Raw genomic sequence first — 17,253 nt, 5'->3', positions numbered from 1 at the left:
ACACTGCTAGAAGGACAAATATTTTTTCAGAGCTAGATGCAGAAAAAAAAATATTTTGAATTTGCAAACTGATGGAGGTCAGTATAGATGGACTAGTAGAACAAGTCCCACACACTGCTAGAAGCCCAAATATTTTTTCAGAGCTAGATGCAGACAAAAAAATATTTTTAATTTGCAACCTGATGGAGGTCAGTATAGATGGACTAATAGAACAAGTCCCACACACTGCTAGAAGGCCAAATATTTTTTCAGAGCTAGATGCAGACAAAAAAATATTTTTAATTTGCAACCTGATGGAGGTCAGTATAGATGGACTAATAGAACAAGTCCCACACACTGCTAGAAGGCGAAATATTTTTTCAGAGCTAGATGCAGACAAATAATTATTTTTAATTTGCAACCTGATGGAGGTCAGTATAGATGGACTAATAGAACAAGTCCCACACACTGCTAGAAGGCCAAATATTTTTTCAGAGCTAGATGCAGACAAAAAAATATTTTTAATTTGCAACCTGATGGAGGTCAGTATAGATGGACTAATAGAACAAGTCCCACACACTGCTAGAAGCCCAAATATTTTTTCAGAGGTAGATGCAGAAAAAAATTATATTCAGTTTGCAACCTGATGGAGGTCAGTATAGATGGAATAGTAGAACAAGTCCCACACACTGCTAGAAGGACAAATATTTTTCTCAGAGCTAGATGCAGATAAAAATTATTTTTAATTTGCAACCTGATGGAGGTCAGTATAGGTGTACTAGTAGAACAAGTCCCACACACTGCTAGAAGGACAAATATTTTTTCAGAGCTAGATGCAGAAAAAAAATTATTTTGAATTTGCAACCTGATGGAGGTTAGTATAGATGGACTAGTAGAACAAGTCCCACACACTGCTAGAAGGACAAATATTTTTTCAGAGCTAGATGCAGACAAAAAATTATTTTGAATTTGCAACCTGATGGAGGTCAGTATAGATGGACTAGTAGAACAAGTCCCACACACTGCTAGAAGGACAAATATTTTTTCAGAGCTAGATGCAGAAAAAATTATATTCAATTTGCAACCTTATGGAGGTTAGTATAGATGGACTAATAGAATGATGCTATCCCCAAAATGTTTTACTTCACTAGGTGCAGTAAAAAAAATGGTATTCTATACACAGGTGGTGTATCTTGCAACACAGATAGGCTACTCCACTGACTAACACACTCTGCAATAGGCCAAAAAGGATTAGCTTTGCTAGATTCAGCCAAATGCTGTGAAAAAAAACTTGCACAGCACTGGCATAGACCTGCCTGGCAAAAACTGATAGGAACTGATGTAACTTAGTCCTGAAAAGGACTGCAATTACAATTAGTCTTTACTCCCACAACCTATCTATTTAAGAGCACAGACCAGCCTGATAAAAGTCGTAGGAAATGCTATAACCTAGTCCTTAAAAGGACTGCAATCACATCTATTCCCTACTCCCAAGCTATCTGTAGATTTGTGCGAAAATTGGCTTGAAATTAACAAGGTATAGCGCACACAGCAACAGCGGTGCCGTCTAACACGCAGCTGCAGCAGTGAGAAAATGGTGGCGATGGGGAAAATGGCTGGGTCTTATAGGGCAAGGACATGTGACATACACTGCCAATGACACATGCCCTTGCTTGTGTGAAAAAAAGCACTTCGCTCCATGTGTGCACTGCTGATAGGCTGACAGATTGCACCTCCCCACTGTAAATGCGGGAAAGAGAAAAAAAAATGGAGATCTTCATTATTCCTGCAGTACACTCAAACTGCGTATTAACATTAATTTTCATCATTACTGAAAAAAAATCCAGTTATGATTTTGGTGCACGAACAGTTATCGAACATAACCTCGAACAGCCGAATTTTTCTCAAATCGTTCGTGTTCGCCGAACGGCTCGAACACCGCCCAAAACAGCTCGAATTTGAGATTGGCGAACAGTTCGAGTCGAACAACGCTCATCTCTAGTTGACAGCTGTAACAGAGCAGACAGATCTGTAGCTGTCACTGCTGAACCTTCAGCCAGGCATGGTCATGTGTGACAATGGTTGGAACCTGGTGGCGGCTCTGAAGATTGGCAACCTCGCACATGTACCATGCCTGGCCAATTTGCTCAACCTAGTAGTTCAGCAGTTTCTCAAAACCTTCCCAGATCTGCCTGAGCTGCTTGTCAGAGCTGCCCATTTTTGAAAGTCACCTCCACCTTCCGCTGCCCTCGCCGTGCTTAAGCAGCGTTTGCAGTTTCCAGCTCACCGACTGGTGTGCAATGTTACCACGCATTGAAACTCAGCCTTGCATATGTTGGGAAGGATTTGTGAGCAGCAAAGGGCAGTTGTTGAGTATCAGCTTCAACATGCCCGTTGGCATTCAGGTCAGCCTCCGTACATAAGAGCTGATGAGTGGGAATGGATATCTGACATCAGTGCCGTCCTCCAAAACTTTGAGGACTCCACCATCCCACTTCTCTGTCTACTGAAACGCTTGGTGCTCACAGTTAAAGAGGAGGCATTTCAGGCAGAGCACGATGAGATGGAGCAAGGAACTATGTCGGGTGATGCCATGATGCCACACAGCCCAGCCTCATCTCATCTCAACGTGTATTGGGTGATAATGAGGAGGAAGAAGAGGAGGAGGAACAGGAGCTGTTTTCCTGTGCTACAGACGGTACTACCCACACAACAGTCATACCGTTGGATGGCCTGAGTAGAGGGAGAATGAAGGAGGACCAGGAGGAAGATGAGGAGGAGAGCATGGTCAGTTGTCCTCTTGGTCTGGACAGGGAAGTCTTGGCTGTTGGCAGTCTGGCACTTATGGCTGACTTTATGGTCAGCTGCCTTTCCCATGACCCTCACATTGTATGAATTCTGGGCAACAGTAATTGCTGGCGAAGAGGTCTAATAAAATGGTGCAGTACCAGAAGGCCCTTGTTGAGGAATTATTAAAAATATTCCCATCTGAAAACGCTGGCAGCAGAGGTCACAGTTCATTGTACAACCAAGGAGTACAGGCGAGGGAGCCACAAATACGATGCAGCAGAGGCAGGCAAACACTGTCAAAGGTGTGGGACAGTTTTCTCAGACCCTCCCAGCAGCCAGGCCCTGATGCGCGGGGTACTCTGACAAGGAGGGAACAGTTTTGGAAGATGATGAAGGAGTACCTTGCCAACCATACCAATGTCCTCCATGATTCCTCTGTGCCTTTTAACTATTGGGTATCCAAGCTGGACATGTGGCATGAACTTGCTCTCTACGCTTTGGAGGCCCTGCCCTGCCGCTAGCATTTTGTCAGAGCGGGTTTTTAGTGCCGCCTTGTGTATTATATCTGATAGGTGCATCCGCTGTCAACTGAAAATGCTGACAGGCTGACTCTTATAAAAATGAACAAGGGCTGGATTGGGCCAGACTTCTCAACACAACGGGATAATAGCAGCGGACCATAAAGTCAATTCCAGTGGCTTTTTTGGAGGGTCTATTCCCATGCATCTCTTCACACCCAAACATGGCTATAAGCTTCCCGTTTTTTTCTATTTTCTGTTGTCCTCCTCCTTCTCCTTCTCCTCATCTTCCATCACCATATCATGAGGGTGACTGTGATGCAACACCCACATAATTTTTAAGGGTCTTTATGATGCCCGTAGGAATTTTTTTTAGAGGCCTACCTCTAACATTCTGTATGTTATACAGTATGTTAATGTATAGCCCCCAGGGGTATATGTTTTATAACCCATACACTTAATGCATGGGCATTGCCAGTATAATAATGGGAACAATTTTTTTCAAGAGGCCCTCATCTACGTCTCTTCAAAGGGGTATTGGAGTGCGTCCAAGTTTTTGGCAGCCCTTGTAGTCACTGCATGAGCATTACCACTATAAGAGATCTACTCCTTAATAATGGGAACAATTTTTTAATGAGGCCCTCCTCTACTTCTATTTAAAGGGGTATTGGAGTGCGTCCTAATTTTTGGCAGCCCTTGCAGTCACTGCATACACAATAGCAGTATAGGAGACCCACTCCTTAATAATGGGAACAACAAGGCATAGCTGACTGATGGCCCTCTAACAATAGTGAGGGATGACTGCTGGCCCTCTAACAATAGTAAGGGCCACCTGATATCCTTGTAAAAATAGGCTTTGTGACTTTCACAGTCCCTCCTTCATAAATGAAACAAGATGTGTCTGATCATTTCTCACACACCACATGGCCAGATAAGGTAGTAAAATGTTAAAATTAAATTTACCGGTGAATTAATTTTTCACCGTTGAAAGCAATGTAAAAGTGCAAAAACGCTACGTATGAACATAGGCCAAGGTGTGGAGAAGCATTTTTGATGTTGGTTATTTATTTTGCCTTATATATAAGTAATTACCCTCGAAAGAATGTTCCTTAAAATTTGTCCAGGAAAATCCATTTTGGTTTCGTTTTTGTATGTTTTATTGTGAGTCCATAAAAGTGGCATAATACTCTGACAACATTGTTCACAGCTGTGACCTGGGAGTCAGAGATGCTTCCAGGGGTCTTCCCCATGCTGTTCGCATATCATTTCAGCACTGTTCCCATCAATTTGGCCAATTTTTAGGTCCCCACCAGACCTCCAGGGGAGGGCTGCCAGAAAATTGCTCGAGTTTCCTATTGACTTACATTGGGCTCGACCCGAGCAATGAGCACCCGAGCATTTTAGCGCTCGCTCATCACTAATAATCAATAATTATTAATTAAAAATACAATCAAGACACATTTCTTTTAAGGGAGATATGTGTGTGAAATTAAAGAAAAAATAAAGTAAAACAAAACAATAAAAGGAAAGCAAGGAAATTAAGAAAATAAAAGCCTTCACAAGTCCAAATCAATGTTTCAAGCCACGTCTCATTGAAAATAACCTCACGTCTGATACATAAATTAATTGCTACAGAAAGTGGAACTCAATTTAAAATATTATTTAGTGGTCCTTTGTGGTCATAAAAAAACAAATAATTTTAAAAAGTGAAAGATAAACACTTATTTCCATATATTCTTTCGATTTTACCCTGATAGCAGCAAAAAATAAATAAAAATATAATATATAAAAATAAGATAAAACCTTATGTTTCAAGGGAAAAAAATGAATAACATTTTTTGGAATATACGAATGATAACTTTTTTTTAGAGCTTTTAAAACCACATATATATGAAAAAATATAACTTGTCATGAATGGCCGATATTCAATTGGTTAAAGCACCACTCCAGTGTTTTTTTTTTTATTTCAGCGCTGGAGTGGTGCTACTAATCTAAGTTCCTTACCAGCCACTGTCTTATACTTACCAGCCACTATCTTCAGCTCTTCTCGGCACCACTCTGGTGACCGCAACTTCTGACTGACTGGAAAATCAGTGGTAACGGTCACAGTCTCAACGACCACAATCTCTCACTGTATCCATGGACTTTCCCAGCCTATTAATATCAGCCCCCATCTGTCTGCTTTGCCTTACCTGGTTATTAAAAATAGGGGTGACCCCATGTAATTTTTTTAGGGTCCCCCAATTTTTACCTCCCTCCAAGCCATGTGTGGTTCACAGTCTTGATAACAGTGTGAATGGTTCTTGTTCCTCCTGCTCCTCTTCCTCCTGTGCCACTACTTCATCCATCATTGCCTGAAGTGTTTTTTCCAGCAGGCATAGAAGTGGTTTAGTAACGCTCATGATGGCGTCATCAGGAATGGCCATATTGGTGGAGTATGTGAAGCAGCGCAACATGGCACACACGTCCCGCATGGAGGCTCACTCATTGGTGGTGAAGTTGTGTTGTTCCGCAGAGCGACTTACCCATGCGTGCTGCAGTTGAAACTCCATTATTGCCTGCTGCTGCTCGCACAGTCTCTCATGCATATGCAAGGTGGAGTTCCACCTTGTTGGTACATCACATATGAGGCGGTGAGCGGGAAGGCAGAAGTGACGATGCAGGCACACAGCATTTGGGTGGAATGCCGAAAGCACGCACGCACACTGCCTGCACTTTCAGAAGCAGCTCTGACATGTGTAGTAATTTTTCAGGAAGCTCTATTCCACCAAATTCAGCACATGCGCCAGGCAAGGGATGTGAATCAAACTGGGTAGGCCCACAGCTGCTACAAGATTTCCCTTGTTATCGCACACCACCAGGCCAAGCTTGAGGTTCAGTAGCACCAACCACTCATCTTTCTGCCGTTTGATCCCTGTCCACAGCTCCTGTGCGTTGTGAGATTTGTCCCCCAAATAGATGAGTTCCAGAACAGCCTGCTGTCGTTTCCCCCTGGCTGTGTTGAAGTTGGTGGTGCAGGTCTTACTGTAACCGGATGAAGAGACAGTGGAGGAAGCGGAGTAGGAGGAGGATACAACCTTGACCAAGAAACGTCTAGAAATCCTCGGTGGTGGTAGGACGCCTCATGCGCTAGAGCACCTTGCGCCTTTGGCCTAGCCACCACTACATTTACCCAGTGAGCAGTTAGGAAAATGTAACGTTCCTGGCCATGTTTACTGGTCCATGTATCAGTGGTTATGTGAACCTTGCCACTGATGACATTGTGCAGTGCACACCTGATTTGGTCCCCAACATATGTGTGCAGGGCAGGGATGGTACGCCTGGAAAAGTAGTGGCAGCTGGGAATAACATACTTCGGGATAGCCACTGCCATCAATTTTTTAAAACTGTCCGTATCCACAAGCTGGAATGGCAGCATTTCAAAGGCCAGGAGTTTGAAAATGCTGTCATTCAGGACCATGGCTTGTGGGTGGGTAGGGGGATATTTCCTCTTTCTCTCTAGGGTTTGGGGAATGGAGAGCTGAACACGTTTTAATGGCACGCTGTGGAGATGCTTGGTGACACTGCTGGTTGTGGTGCTCACATCCTCTCTTTGCAGGGAAGCAGGTTGATTGTGAGAGGGAGGCTGAGACCACAGCAGAAGAGGGATCAGGAGAAGGCTCAGATCTGTCATGCTTTTTAAGGTGTGTAGTCTACTGCACCTCATGCTTGGAATTCAGATGCCACGTCATGCAGGTGGTGCTCTTGTTCAGAACATGTATGCCTTGCTTCAGGCTCTGACTGCACAGCGTGCACACCACCCATTGCTTGTTGTCACCACATTGCTTGAAGAAATGCCTCACAAGGGAACTCCTTGGAGCTGGCTTTAGTATGCTCATTTCCTCTGCGCAGTGGGTAGTAGCAGTCAACATAGTAGGTAGGAGCCGGTTGCTTTGCTTTTGCACCCTGCTTTTGCATCTGCTGTCCTGCTGGGGCAGCGTGACCACCTGCTCTTTCTCCGAACTGTGCACGTCACCAGAATGGCCTTCGCTCCATGTGGGGTCTTGGACCCCATCATCCCCCACATCATCTTCCACCCACTCACTCCTGCCCTCCTTGCCATTCTGCACATCCTCTGAGGTGTGCTGCGGTGGTCCACTGACCGTGTGCACTAGCCCTCCCATGTACTCATCCTCCAGCAGAACTAGTTGGGCATCAGTGCACTCAGTCTCTTCTACTTCTGGGGCAGAGACAGGTGAATGGGCCACAGAACTCCAGACAGCAGAGTCATCAAAAAGCAGAAGAGATTGTTGCATGATTTGGGGCTCAGACTGCTTGGCTGATTTGCAAGGAGGTGAGTTGGAAAAAACATGCACATGGTCCTCGGGTACCAACTCTGTGCTTTTTGCAGGGGACCGAGTGGAAGACAATGCGAAGGAACTGCAGGCACTATCGGCTATCCAATCTAACACAGTCTCAACATGTTCTGGCCTCACCATTTGGCCAGCTGTACTCGCTCCTATGATATGACGCAGAAGGTCCTGTCGCCTGCATGCACCTGAGGAAGGTGTTGCATTTGAACACGTAACAGGCACAGACTGACCACGTCCTCTCCTTGGAGCAGCTACACCACCACCACCATCAGCACCATGACCACGTCTATGTCCCCTATTTGATGCTCTCCTGTTTTCCCCCTTAAAAAAAATTACCAGCAAAGTAGAGACATTCTGCACCAGGCTGTTAGGACAGTATGCACCAGGCTGTATTATGAGCATGCTACAACAGAGTGTATAATGGGCACGCTGCAAAAGACTGTATTAGGAGCACGCTGCACCAGGCTCTTATGGGACTGTACATCCTTTCAACAATATTTATTAGGCTGGTGAACCCCAAACAGTAACACAGACTGTCCATGTTCGGGGTTCGGTACCAGACTGTTACTATGAATTCAGAGAAAACATATTCAAAGTGAAGAACCTGGAGCTAAGATATTAATAGAAAATAGCCAAGTATTCTTGAAACTTACTGCAATTTTGTCCTGTCTTTTACGTTGAGATTGGTCAATATTATTGAATAGGAATTGCTGAGGAGAATCACAGAGGAGTTAGGCTATGTGCCCACAATGCAAAAATGCTCCGGATATTTCCTGAGCGTTTCTGCATCTCCCTGGCAGAAAAAACGCATGCGGATTTTACATGCGTTTTTTCAGCCAGGGAAAAGCATTTGTCACGCGTTTTGCACATGCGATTTCGCATGCGGGTTGTTCCAAGCAATTTTAGCATCACTTGGAAAAGTGCTTGACAACTTGGTCACACTATATAAATCCATGCAACCGGCATGGATTTTATATAGTGTGACCAAGTTACTTAAAAAGAAAAGAATAAAATTGGTAAAAAATAAAAAAAAAATATTATACTCGCCTTCTGATGGCCCCCGGTCTCCTTCTCCGGTCTTCCCGGGGTCTCGCGGTGGTGTAAAAGGACCTTCCATGACATCATTTAGTCATGTGACAGGTCACGCGACTGCCGATGTCAGTGGTCGCGTGACCTGTCACATGACTGAATGACTTCATGGAAGATCCTTTTACTCCATCGCGAGCCACCGGGGAGCCAAAACGTACCGGATAGAAGACCTGGGGACATCAGAAGGTGAGTATAATGTGTTTTTTTATTTTAAATTCTTTCTTTTTTTATAGGTACTATGGTAGCCAGGTCTGGATGAGAGTCTCCTCTTCTCCAGACCCAGGTACCATCCTCACATTGAATTGCTTAATATCTGCTTGTGCACATGTCATGCGGATATTAAGCGATTCAATGCAAGTCTATAGCGACCAAATCGCCGCAATTCTGCTAAATAATTGGTAGAGCTGCTGTTTTTTCCGCAATGATAATCCGCAGCGTTAATTTCCACAGCATGTGCACAGCACATGCGGATTATCATTAGGGAACATGGCAGGCCTTCTACCAAGCATTTTTTAAGCGTTTCTGTGGCGGAATTGCGGCTGCAGAAACGCTTAAAAAAATGCATAGTGAGCACACAGCCATAGAAATTCATAACCATGACTATCAAATTGTGTCTCTCGTAAATTGTTACTATTGGCAGACATGCACCTGTGGTTGAAAAGAATATAACATCTATTCATGTTGTCCTGCAGTTTATGTCCTGAAAACTTTTCTGAAGTTATTCCATTAAATAAAGGTAAATTCACTGAATGTCTGTCTGTAAAACTATCACTCTGCATATCTGTCACTCAATCTGTTTCATCTACATCTCTATTCATCTTTTTTTATATTTTCTGTATTGATTTCTCATTAACCCATTTTGGATTGGGCAATTTTCTGTTGTTTTCTCCTCCCCATCTTCCAAGAGCTAAAACATTTTTTATTTTTTTGACGCTGAGGGCTTGATGTTTGTTGGATGAGTTGTAGTGTTGAATGACACCATTCAATTTACCATTAAATAGTAAAACCCCCAAAAATATTGTGCTGTAAAATGACCTGGCATTATGATTATCCAGGTCAGTACTATTTTATATAGTTGTTTTATTATTTAAAGGGTTGCTATCTTCAGAAAATGATCTATTGATCAAATCAAGTCTTTGAGTTAAGTGTATTTAAAAAAAAAAATTGGCAATGTTTTTTTTAACATAGCACAATCTGTATTAAAAATAAAAAAAGAAATCTTGAAATTTTCAAACTGACCACAGGGGCTTTCTTTGACTTAACTTTCTGCTGCTTCATGAAACAAGACGTGCATATCTACATTGGTCAGACCCTTACCCTATGTTTTATATTGAAGCTAAATGGGTTGAAAAGAAAAAGAGAAAATAGCAGCTGGCGCTATAACTTTAAGATGGGTTTGTAACCTCAGGCTGGTGTAAACCCATGGCAGAACTGCTCACCTTAGGAGGTTGTGCAGGGTGCAAACACAACACTGGGGGTGAGTCTGGACATCCCAGCAAAATACTTGAAATAAAGTATATATATATATTTGACAGAGTCATCCCAGAGTATATATTGTGATTAGGGTCAATTATGCCTGATAAAGACGCCGATCCGGATTTGAAATGTGTTGCTTGGACTCTTTACCTCCCATTTCATGCCTTTTGTTGTTTTTTTTGCCTTTGAGTAACTTTTTAACAATAAAATACTCAATTAGGCCTCCTCCACATATCCTGATATTTCCGGTAGTAGAAAAACCAGTATCAGTGCTCTCCGTGTCCGTGTTTCCGTGTGTATACTCCGTGTGTCATCCATTTGCCATCCGTATGTCATCCGTGTGGATACATCCCGGAGACAATTTTTTTAGGCTGTAATTAAAGGGTTAGATGTGGAAACAGTGTGCTAATTTATTAATTATCATGTCATATTATGCTAGTGACGCGCCCCTGGGCCTGTGTCGCGCTGCGTTGCGCATGCGGGAGCTTACCCGGAACCGGATCAGATGAGGGTTGTAGTCTCCGAGTGGCGGGGACCCGGTCCGTGCCCAGGGAGTCAAAGTCAGTGTGTGGCAGTCTTGATAGATGTTATTTGAGTGTCGACTACGCCACCCGTTGATTTGCAGCTATGGAGCTGCCGCTGCAGGACAGACCGCTGAGGCCGGTGTAGAATTGTGCAGCGTGATAGTATAACCCCCAACGGGAGGGGTATGGCCTCAGGGCAGCCGACGTGGAAGATGGGGGTAGCAGGAACCACTCAGAGACGGTGCGGTGTAATTCAGGGTCTTTACTGGTAACAACGATAGACCCTCCCGGAGTACTTGCTAGCGAACGGGGCCTGGTCAGTCCTTGAGCAGATGGGATCTCCCCTGGCCAGGCGGAGTTGTAGGCCTCCCAAACTGACTGTACTCTTCTGGCTACCTTGCTAGAAGCGGATATAAGTAGCCCACGTCCCTGAGTGTACCGTGTGGTGCTCACCCGTATGGCCGGTGACTCGGGGCCTTCTATGGCTTCCGCTCCACGATGGCGGTGCTGGTCCCACGCGTGTGACCGTGCCTTCGGGTTTCTGGGCCTGAGGACCTGAAATCCCCTGCCGGTCGGCTTCTGCTGCTGGGTAAGAGTTAGTCCCCACAGCCTCGGACGCCGGGTCCGGTAAGAAAGCTTCTCAGTCAGGGCGAGCTCTGCAGCTGCCAGCCCCTGACTCGTAGTAGTTTTGCTCCCACTGAGCTTCTGCTGTTTCTTCCTATGCTGCTTCTCTTCTCTACTACTAACCCTGCCTCAGCCCCGGGTTTATACAGGGGAAGTTCTTCCCCTCCCAGGACTGGGCAGGAGGTGTGGCATGCATAGGATTCCTGACCAAGGGACCTCCCACCTGCTCTCAGACATAACATTACATTACTGTGGGAAACCAGACCCCTGGGGTGCCACATTCCCCCCTAGTGAAATTTAGTACTCCGGGACTAAACATATTTTAGAAAAACATAACAAGATATAACAACAATAACAGTACAATAAGAAGAAACACATAAAGGTGGTCACGGCATGTCCGTAACCGGGTGCAGTCTTTGAAGAAAAGCAAGGTGTCCATTTCACCAAAACAGGGAGACGTAACCAGGTAGGGGTTTGTCCTGCCCCGAGTCCTCAACAGTCTCTAGTCCATCCTGGGTTACGCTCCAACTATGTACAAGGGATTCCCGGTAAATCCACCAAGGACTCCTACAAATAACTAGAAACACAAAATTATACACAAGCAACAATACACAGGTAAACATAAATAAAACAATTTATACACTTCAAATCCTCCAACGTGCGGGTAACTGGCCTCTAGTGGCCCTAGTGGACCTACGGAGCTGACTGTCTAGCCCTGAACTACAGGGTGTAGGAGCTGTCAAGGGTAAACTGGGCAGCTGTCTACCGGCTCTTTGGCTCACCAGGGATATGGCAGGCTCACTGCAAGCAGAGGGTTGATCCTCCTGGTCTGCTGGTGTGGGGTCTTCTGCCTCCTGGACCGGCTGTTCTTCCAGCTCTACCTGTTGCTCCGTAGGTGCTTGGGATGCTGGTTGGAGGAAGGTGAGTACGGGTACCACAACTGCACCATTGACTTGAGTCCAAGACCGAGGGAAGTCCCCGAGCACAGTACTAACCATATCTTCCCTTTCCTCTACGGGTCGATGGTCTTCTTGTTCCTCTTCAGGGTTCCTCAGTTGTTCGGGACACTTTTTCAGGTGGTCCCGGGATACAATGGCTGTGGTTTCCCCTCCGTCTTTACTGATGGTACAAACCTTCGGGTTCTCGTGGCTTGAGGGCAGTACGGTGTACGGGTCCTTCTCCCACTGGTCGTCCAACTTGTGGAGCCGTCTCTTCCTCTTCAAGACCTGCTCTCCGGGTACCAGGGGAACAGCGGGAGCATACTGGTTGTAAGTTTTCTCTTGTCTTTCCCTAGCCTGACAGAGACTTCGCTCCACGCTCTCCTGTACTCTCCGGTACTGCTGCTGCCTCTCTGTGTCCCAGTCTGCTTCTGGTGAAGTGTCCTCGGGTGTCAGGACTCCCATTTCCAGGTCAACAGGTAACTTACCAGGTCTTGCCCTCATTAGGTAAGCCGGGGTACAGTTGGTGGAACCTACCGGGATGTGGTTGTATAGGTCCACCAGATCGGGCAGCTTCTCAGGCCACAGACTGCGTTCTTCCAGGGGCAACGTTTTCAGAAGATCCATTACCACCTGGTTCATTTTCTCACAAAGTCCATTAGTTTGCGGATGATAGGGTGTCGTCCTTATCTTCCGGCAGCCATACAGAGTGCAGAATTCTTGGAAGACCTCCGCTTCAAAGGCAGGTCCCTGGTCTGTCAACACTTGGTCCGGGTACCCGTGTGGACGGCAGAAATGCTGCTGGAAGGCTCTCGCTGCTGTTCGAGCTGTTAAGTCCTTGACGGGGACGACAACCAAGAACCGGGAGTAGTGATCCACGATGGTTAGTGCGTAGACGTAGCCACTTCTGCTTGGGGTCAGTTTTACATGATCCAAGGCTACCAGTTCCAACGGCTGCCGGGTGACGATGGACTGCAGGGGAGTCTTCTGGCTGGCACGGTCCTTCCTTCTTAGGTTGCACGGGCCACAGTCTCTGCACCACTTCTCAATGGTTCCCCTCATGCCTACCCAGTGGAATCGCTCGCGCAGCAGGAACTCCAGCTTCTTCCACCCGAAGTGTCCAGCTCCGTCGTGGTATGCCTCCATCACCATGGCTGCGTCTCTTCGTGGCACCACTACTTGCCAGAGTAGTTCATGCGTCCGGGAGTTAACCATTCTGCGGCACAACTTCCCCTTGTAAAGGAACAGTCGACTCCTCTCTGCCCATAGTTGTTTGGCTTCCTCCGGAGCGTCTGGTTCAAGGCAAGCCTCCGGGCGAGTCAGCATCTCCTTCACCAGTCGGACGGCAGGGTCGCTGTCTTGCGTTTCCGCCCAGTTGTAGTGAGGTAAGGGGTTCAACGTAACAGCCTGCTTACTCCTTACCCGGTGGGAATACTGGATAGTCCCATGACGGTGGAACGCAGGGAGTTCAACTTCTTCCAGTCCCTCCGGATCTTCTCCTTCGTCCGGCAGGTTGGGCATCCTGGACAGGGCGTCCGCGTTGGTATTGGAGCGTCCGGCCCGGTATTTGATTGTGAACTCGTAGTTGGACAGACGGGCCATCCACCTCTGCTCCAGGGCACCGAGTCTTGCCGTGTCCAGGTGTGTCAACGGGTTGTTATCCGTGTACACGGTGAACCGGGAAGAAGCGAGGTAATGCTTAAAGCGCTCGGTGACTGCCCATACTACGGCCAGGAACTCTAGCTTAAATGAGCTGTAATTCTCGGGGTTCCTTTCGGTGGGTCGCAGCTTTCGGCTGGCGTAGGCGATTACTCGTTCCTTCCCCTGCTGGATCTGGGACAGTACGGCTCCTAGCCCGATGTTACTGGCGTCGGTGTAGAGGATAAAGGGCTGGCTATAATCCGGGTACGCCAGGATTTCGTCCCCCGTGAGGGCCATCTTCAGCTGGCGGAAGGACTCTTCTTCCAGCTCCTCCCATTTGAAGGGCGGCTTCTGGTTCTTGGCCTTCCGGGACTGGCCTATCAGGAGGTCCTGCATAGGTGCTGCCTTTTTGGTGAAACCGGGAATAAACCTTCGGTAGTAGCCTACCAACCCGAGGAACTGCCGCACTTCTTTTACGCTGGAGGGGCTTGGCCATTCCTTAATTGCGGTGATCTTATCAGGGTCGGGAGCCACTCCGTCAGCGCTCACCACGTGTCCCAGGTACTGCACCTTTGGTTTCAGGAGGTGACACTTGGAGGGTTTCACCTTTAAGCCGTAACTCGCCAGAGCTTCGAACACTTCCGCCAGGTGTTTCAGGTGGTCCTCATACGTCTTGGAATATACGATGACATCGTCCAGGTACAACAGGACCGTCTCGAAGTTTCTGTGGCCCAGACAACACTCCATTAGTCGTTGGAAGGTTCCTGGTGCGTTGCAGAGTCCGAACGGCATGCAGGTGAACTCGCTAAGTCCCATCGGGGTGGTGAATGCGGTCTTCTCCCGGTCCGCCTCTGCTACAGGAACCTGCCAGTACCCGCTAGTGAGATCCAAGGTAGAGAAGAAGTTAGCAGATCTTAAAGCAGCCAATGACTCCTCTATCCTTGGTAAGGGGTACGCATCCTTGTGTGTGATACGGTTGATTTTCCGGTAATCTACACACATCCTCATGGTGTTGTCTTTTTTTCTGACTAAGACTAGTGGAGCTGCCCAGGGGCTACAGCTATCCCTGATCACCCCAGCCTCCTTCATGTCTCTAAGCATCCCCTTGGCGTGTTGGTAGTGTGCAGGGGGTACGGGTTGATACCTCTCTTTTATGGGAGGATGGTCTCCCGTGGGGATGTGGTGTTCTACCCCCTTGACTCGCCCGAAGTCTAACGGGTCTTTACTAAACACTCTCTCGTACTCTTGAACCACCCGATAGACTCCCTGTTTCTGATGTGAGGGAGTGGAGTCAGTACCCAAATGTAGTTGCTGACACCAGTCCTCCATTGTTTTCTTAGAGCCGTTACCTTCCTCCGGGTGAGATGGAGGCAAGGGTTCCACAGATTGTATAGCATTTTGGTTAATGGTATATAATTTGGCTAGCGTGGCATACCGGGGCAGGTACACTTCCCTCTTCCCGATATTGATTATGCGAACGGGCACCCTCCCATGGCGTACATTAACCACCCCCCGTGCTGTCAAGATGGTGGGCCTACTGTCTGAGTAAACTGGTTCTACCATTGCCTGGTAATCTCTACCTCTCAGACCAATAGCTGCCCGGCACCAAATCATCATTTCACTTTTTGGGGGCATGGCAATAGGAAAAGGGTCACACATTCTTACGCTACCAATCTCACCGCCGGAGAGTTCCACCTGTTGCCGTCGCATCAGTGCCCGGATCTCTTTCTGGAGCACCCGCTGCTCGCCGGAGCTGGCGTTCTTGGCAACCTGCTGTAAAAGGAAAATCACCTCTGCAAGACAATTTTCAATTACATTAGTTCCTAGCGTTATCTTTGGGTGACTCTCGTGTTTGTCAATGTCTACAATAATCAGTCCCTGTGCTGCTAGTTCAACTCTACCAATTTTAATGGTCGCCTCTTTAAATCCGATCTGTGGCACGGGCTGACCATTGCTGGCGATGATACTCAAGTCGTCGTCAGGGTAGCGGGTTATATCCGAGTCATTCCAGTACTGCTTGAAGAGCACGTACGGGATGGTGGTGACCTGTGACCCGGTGTCCAGTAGGGCACTCATAGGGATGCCATCCAGTACCACAGGCAAGACTGGACGTCCTCCGACATATTTGTCGCGCCAGTTCGATGGGCCTGGTGATCTTTTTCCTGGGGGTTGGCCCTCTACCCCCAGGTTGTGCCAGTTTAAAGGACAGTACCTTGCCATATGTCCGGGTTGATTGCAGCGGCGGCAGATGGGTCGTCCGTCCTCGTTGTACCGGTCACTGGGTCTTCCTCTGGCCGGTGGGGTCCTCCTTGGTCGACGCCACGGGATGTTCTCCGGTCCGGATGCCAGCTGGATCTTCCCTGGAGTGGAAGCCTGTAAAGACTGCACAGTTCGGGTTAACGCAGCAACGCTTTTAGCTAGCTCTTGGACCTGATGGTGCAGGTCTGGAGCCGGGTCATTGTTCAAAGCCTGCGCATCAGCCCCTACAGGCCCTGCCGACAAGGGCGCCGCCTCCTGGTGGTAAGTGATAGCTGGGCGCCTGTGGGTCACAACGCCATCCGGTACCGGTTCTCGGAGCACCCGGATGGCTCTGTCCTTGAACTGTGCAAATCCCAGATGAGGGTCCTGTAGGGCCATTGCCCGCAACTGGGTTCGGTGGGCATTGCAATATAAACCCTCTATAAATTGTTCAGTCAACAGCCTGTCCTCGTCTCCCACGCCGTCAGGGTCGGTCTGCTTAACGGCTCTCAGGGCCTCTTGTAGGTTCAGGGCATAGTCCCTTATACTCTCATGGGCCCGCTGTTTGCACCCGTAGAATCTAAGCTTGATCTCGGCTGAGGTGCGGGTATCAAAGGTGTCCCTCAGCCGGGTTAGTATCCCTGCGACAGTCCTCTCCCCAGGTGGCCAGGACTTTACCTCCCTTCGGGCTGCTCCGGTTAATTGGGCCACCAGGATGCTCACTTTTTGCTCCTCTGTGAGGGGGTACACCTGGAAGAGGCTATCCAGCCTTTCTCTAAAGTCCTGCAGGGTATGTGACTCCCCTGAGTACTGGGGTAGCCAGGCTGCCCCCGGGATATAGGGCATGGTGAAAGGCATGACCGCGACAGCGGTGGCGCTGGCGGGGGTTGAAGCGGTGAAGCTCTCCTCCGTATCCGACATCCTTCTCCCCCCTAGTGGACCGTGGCCTACCTTGCGATGATCCTCTTCCGTAGGCCGCGGCTCCGCAGTGGATCGTCAGGGTTGAGGACCTTCCGTCGCGCTCCGGTGACGTCGGCGTCTGCTGGGCTCCTTCCAGGACCTTACGCAACGTCCGGACGTGAGG

General features: G+C 47.7%; 1 protein-coding gene across 1 annotated transcript in view; it reads left to right on the top strand.

The window, feature by feature from the left end:
* TESPA1 (thymocyte expressed, positive selection associated 1) overlaps positions 1–17,253 on the top strand; it is a 130,961-nt gene that overhangs the window by 51,730 nt on the left and 61,978 nt on the right. Inside the window, exon 4 of the mRNA XM_073670058.1 lies at positions 9,421–9,464. Within this exon, the coding sequence (XP_073526159.1) occupies positions 9,421–9,464 (44 nt within the window). The remainder of the gene's footprint in view (positions 1–9,420; positions 9,465–17,253) is intronic.

The sequence above is a fragment of the Phyllobates terribilis genome, unplaced genomic scaffold (assembly GCF_046119375.1).
Source record: "Phyllobates terribilis strain yellow unplaced genomic scaffold, ASM4611937v1 Scaffold_2__4_contigs__length_985480577, whole genome shotgun sequence".
Classification (NCBI taxonomy): Eukaryota; Metazoa; Chordata; class Amphibia; order Anura; family Dendrobatidae; genus Phyllobates; species Phyllobates terribilis.
Note: the sequence above shows the minus strand (reverse complement) of the source record. Positions and strands in the feature narration are given on the sequence as shown.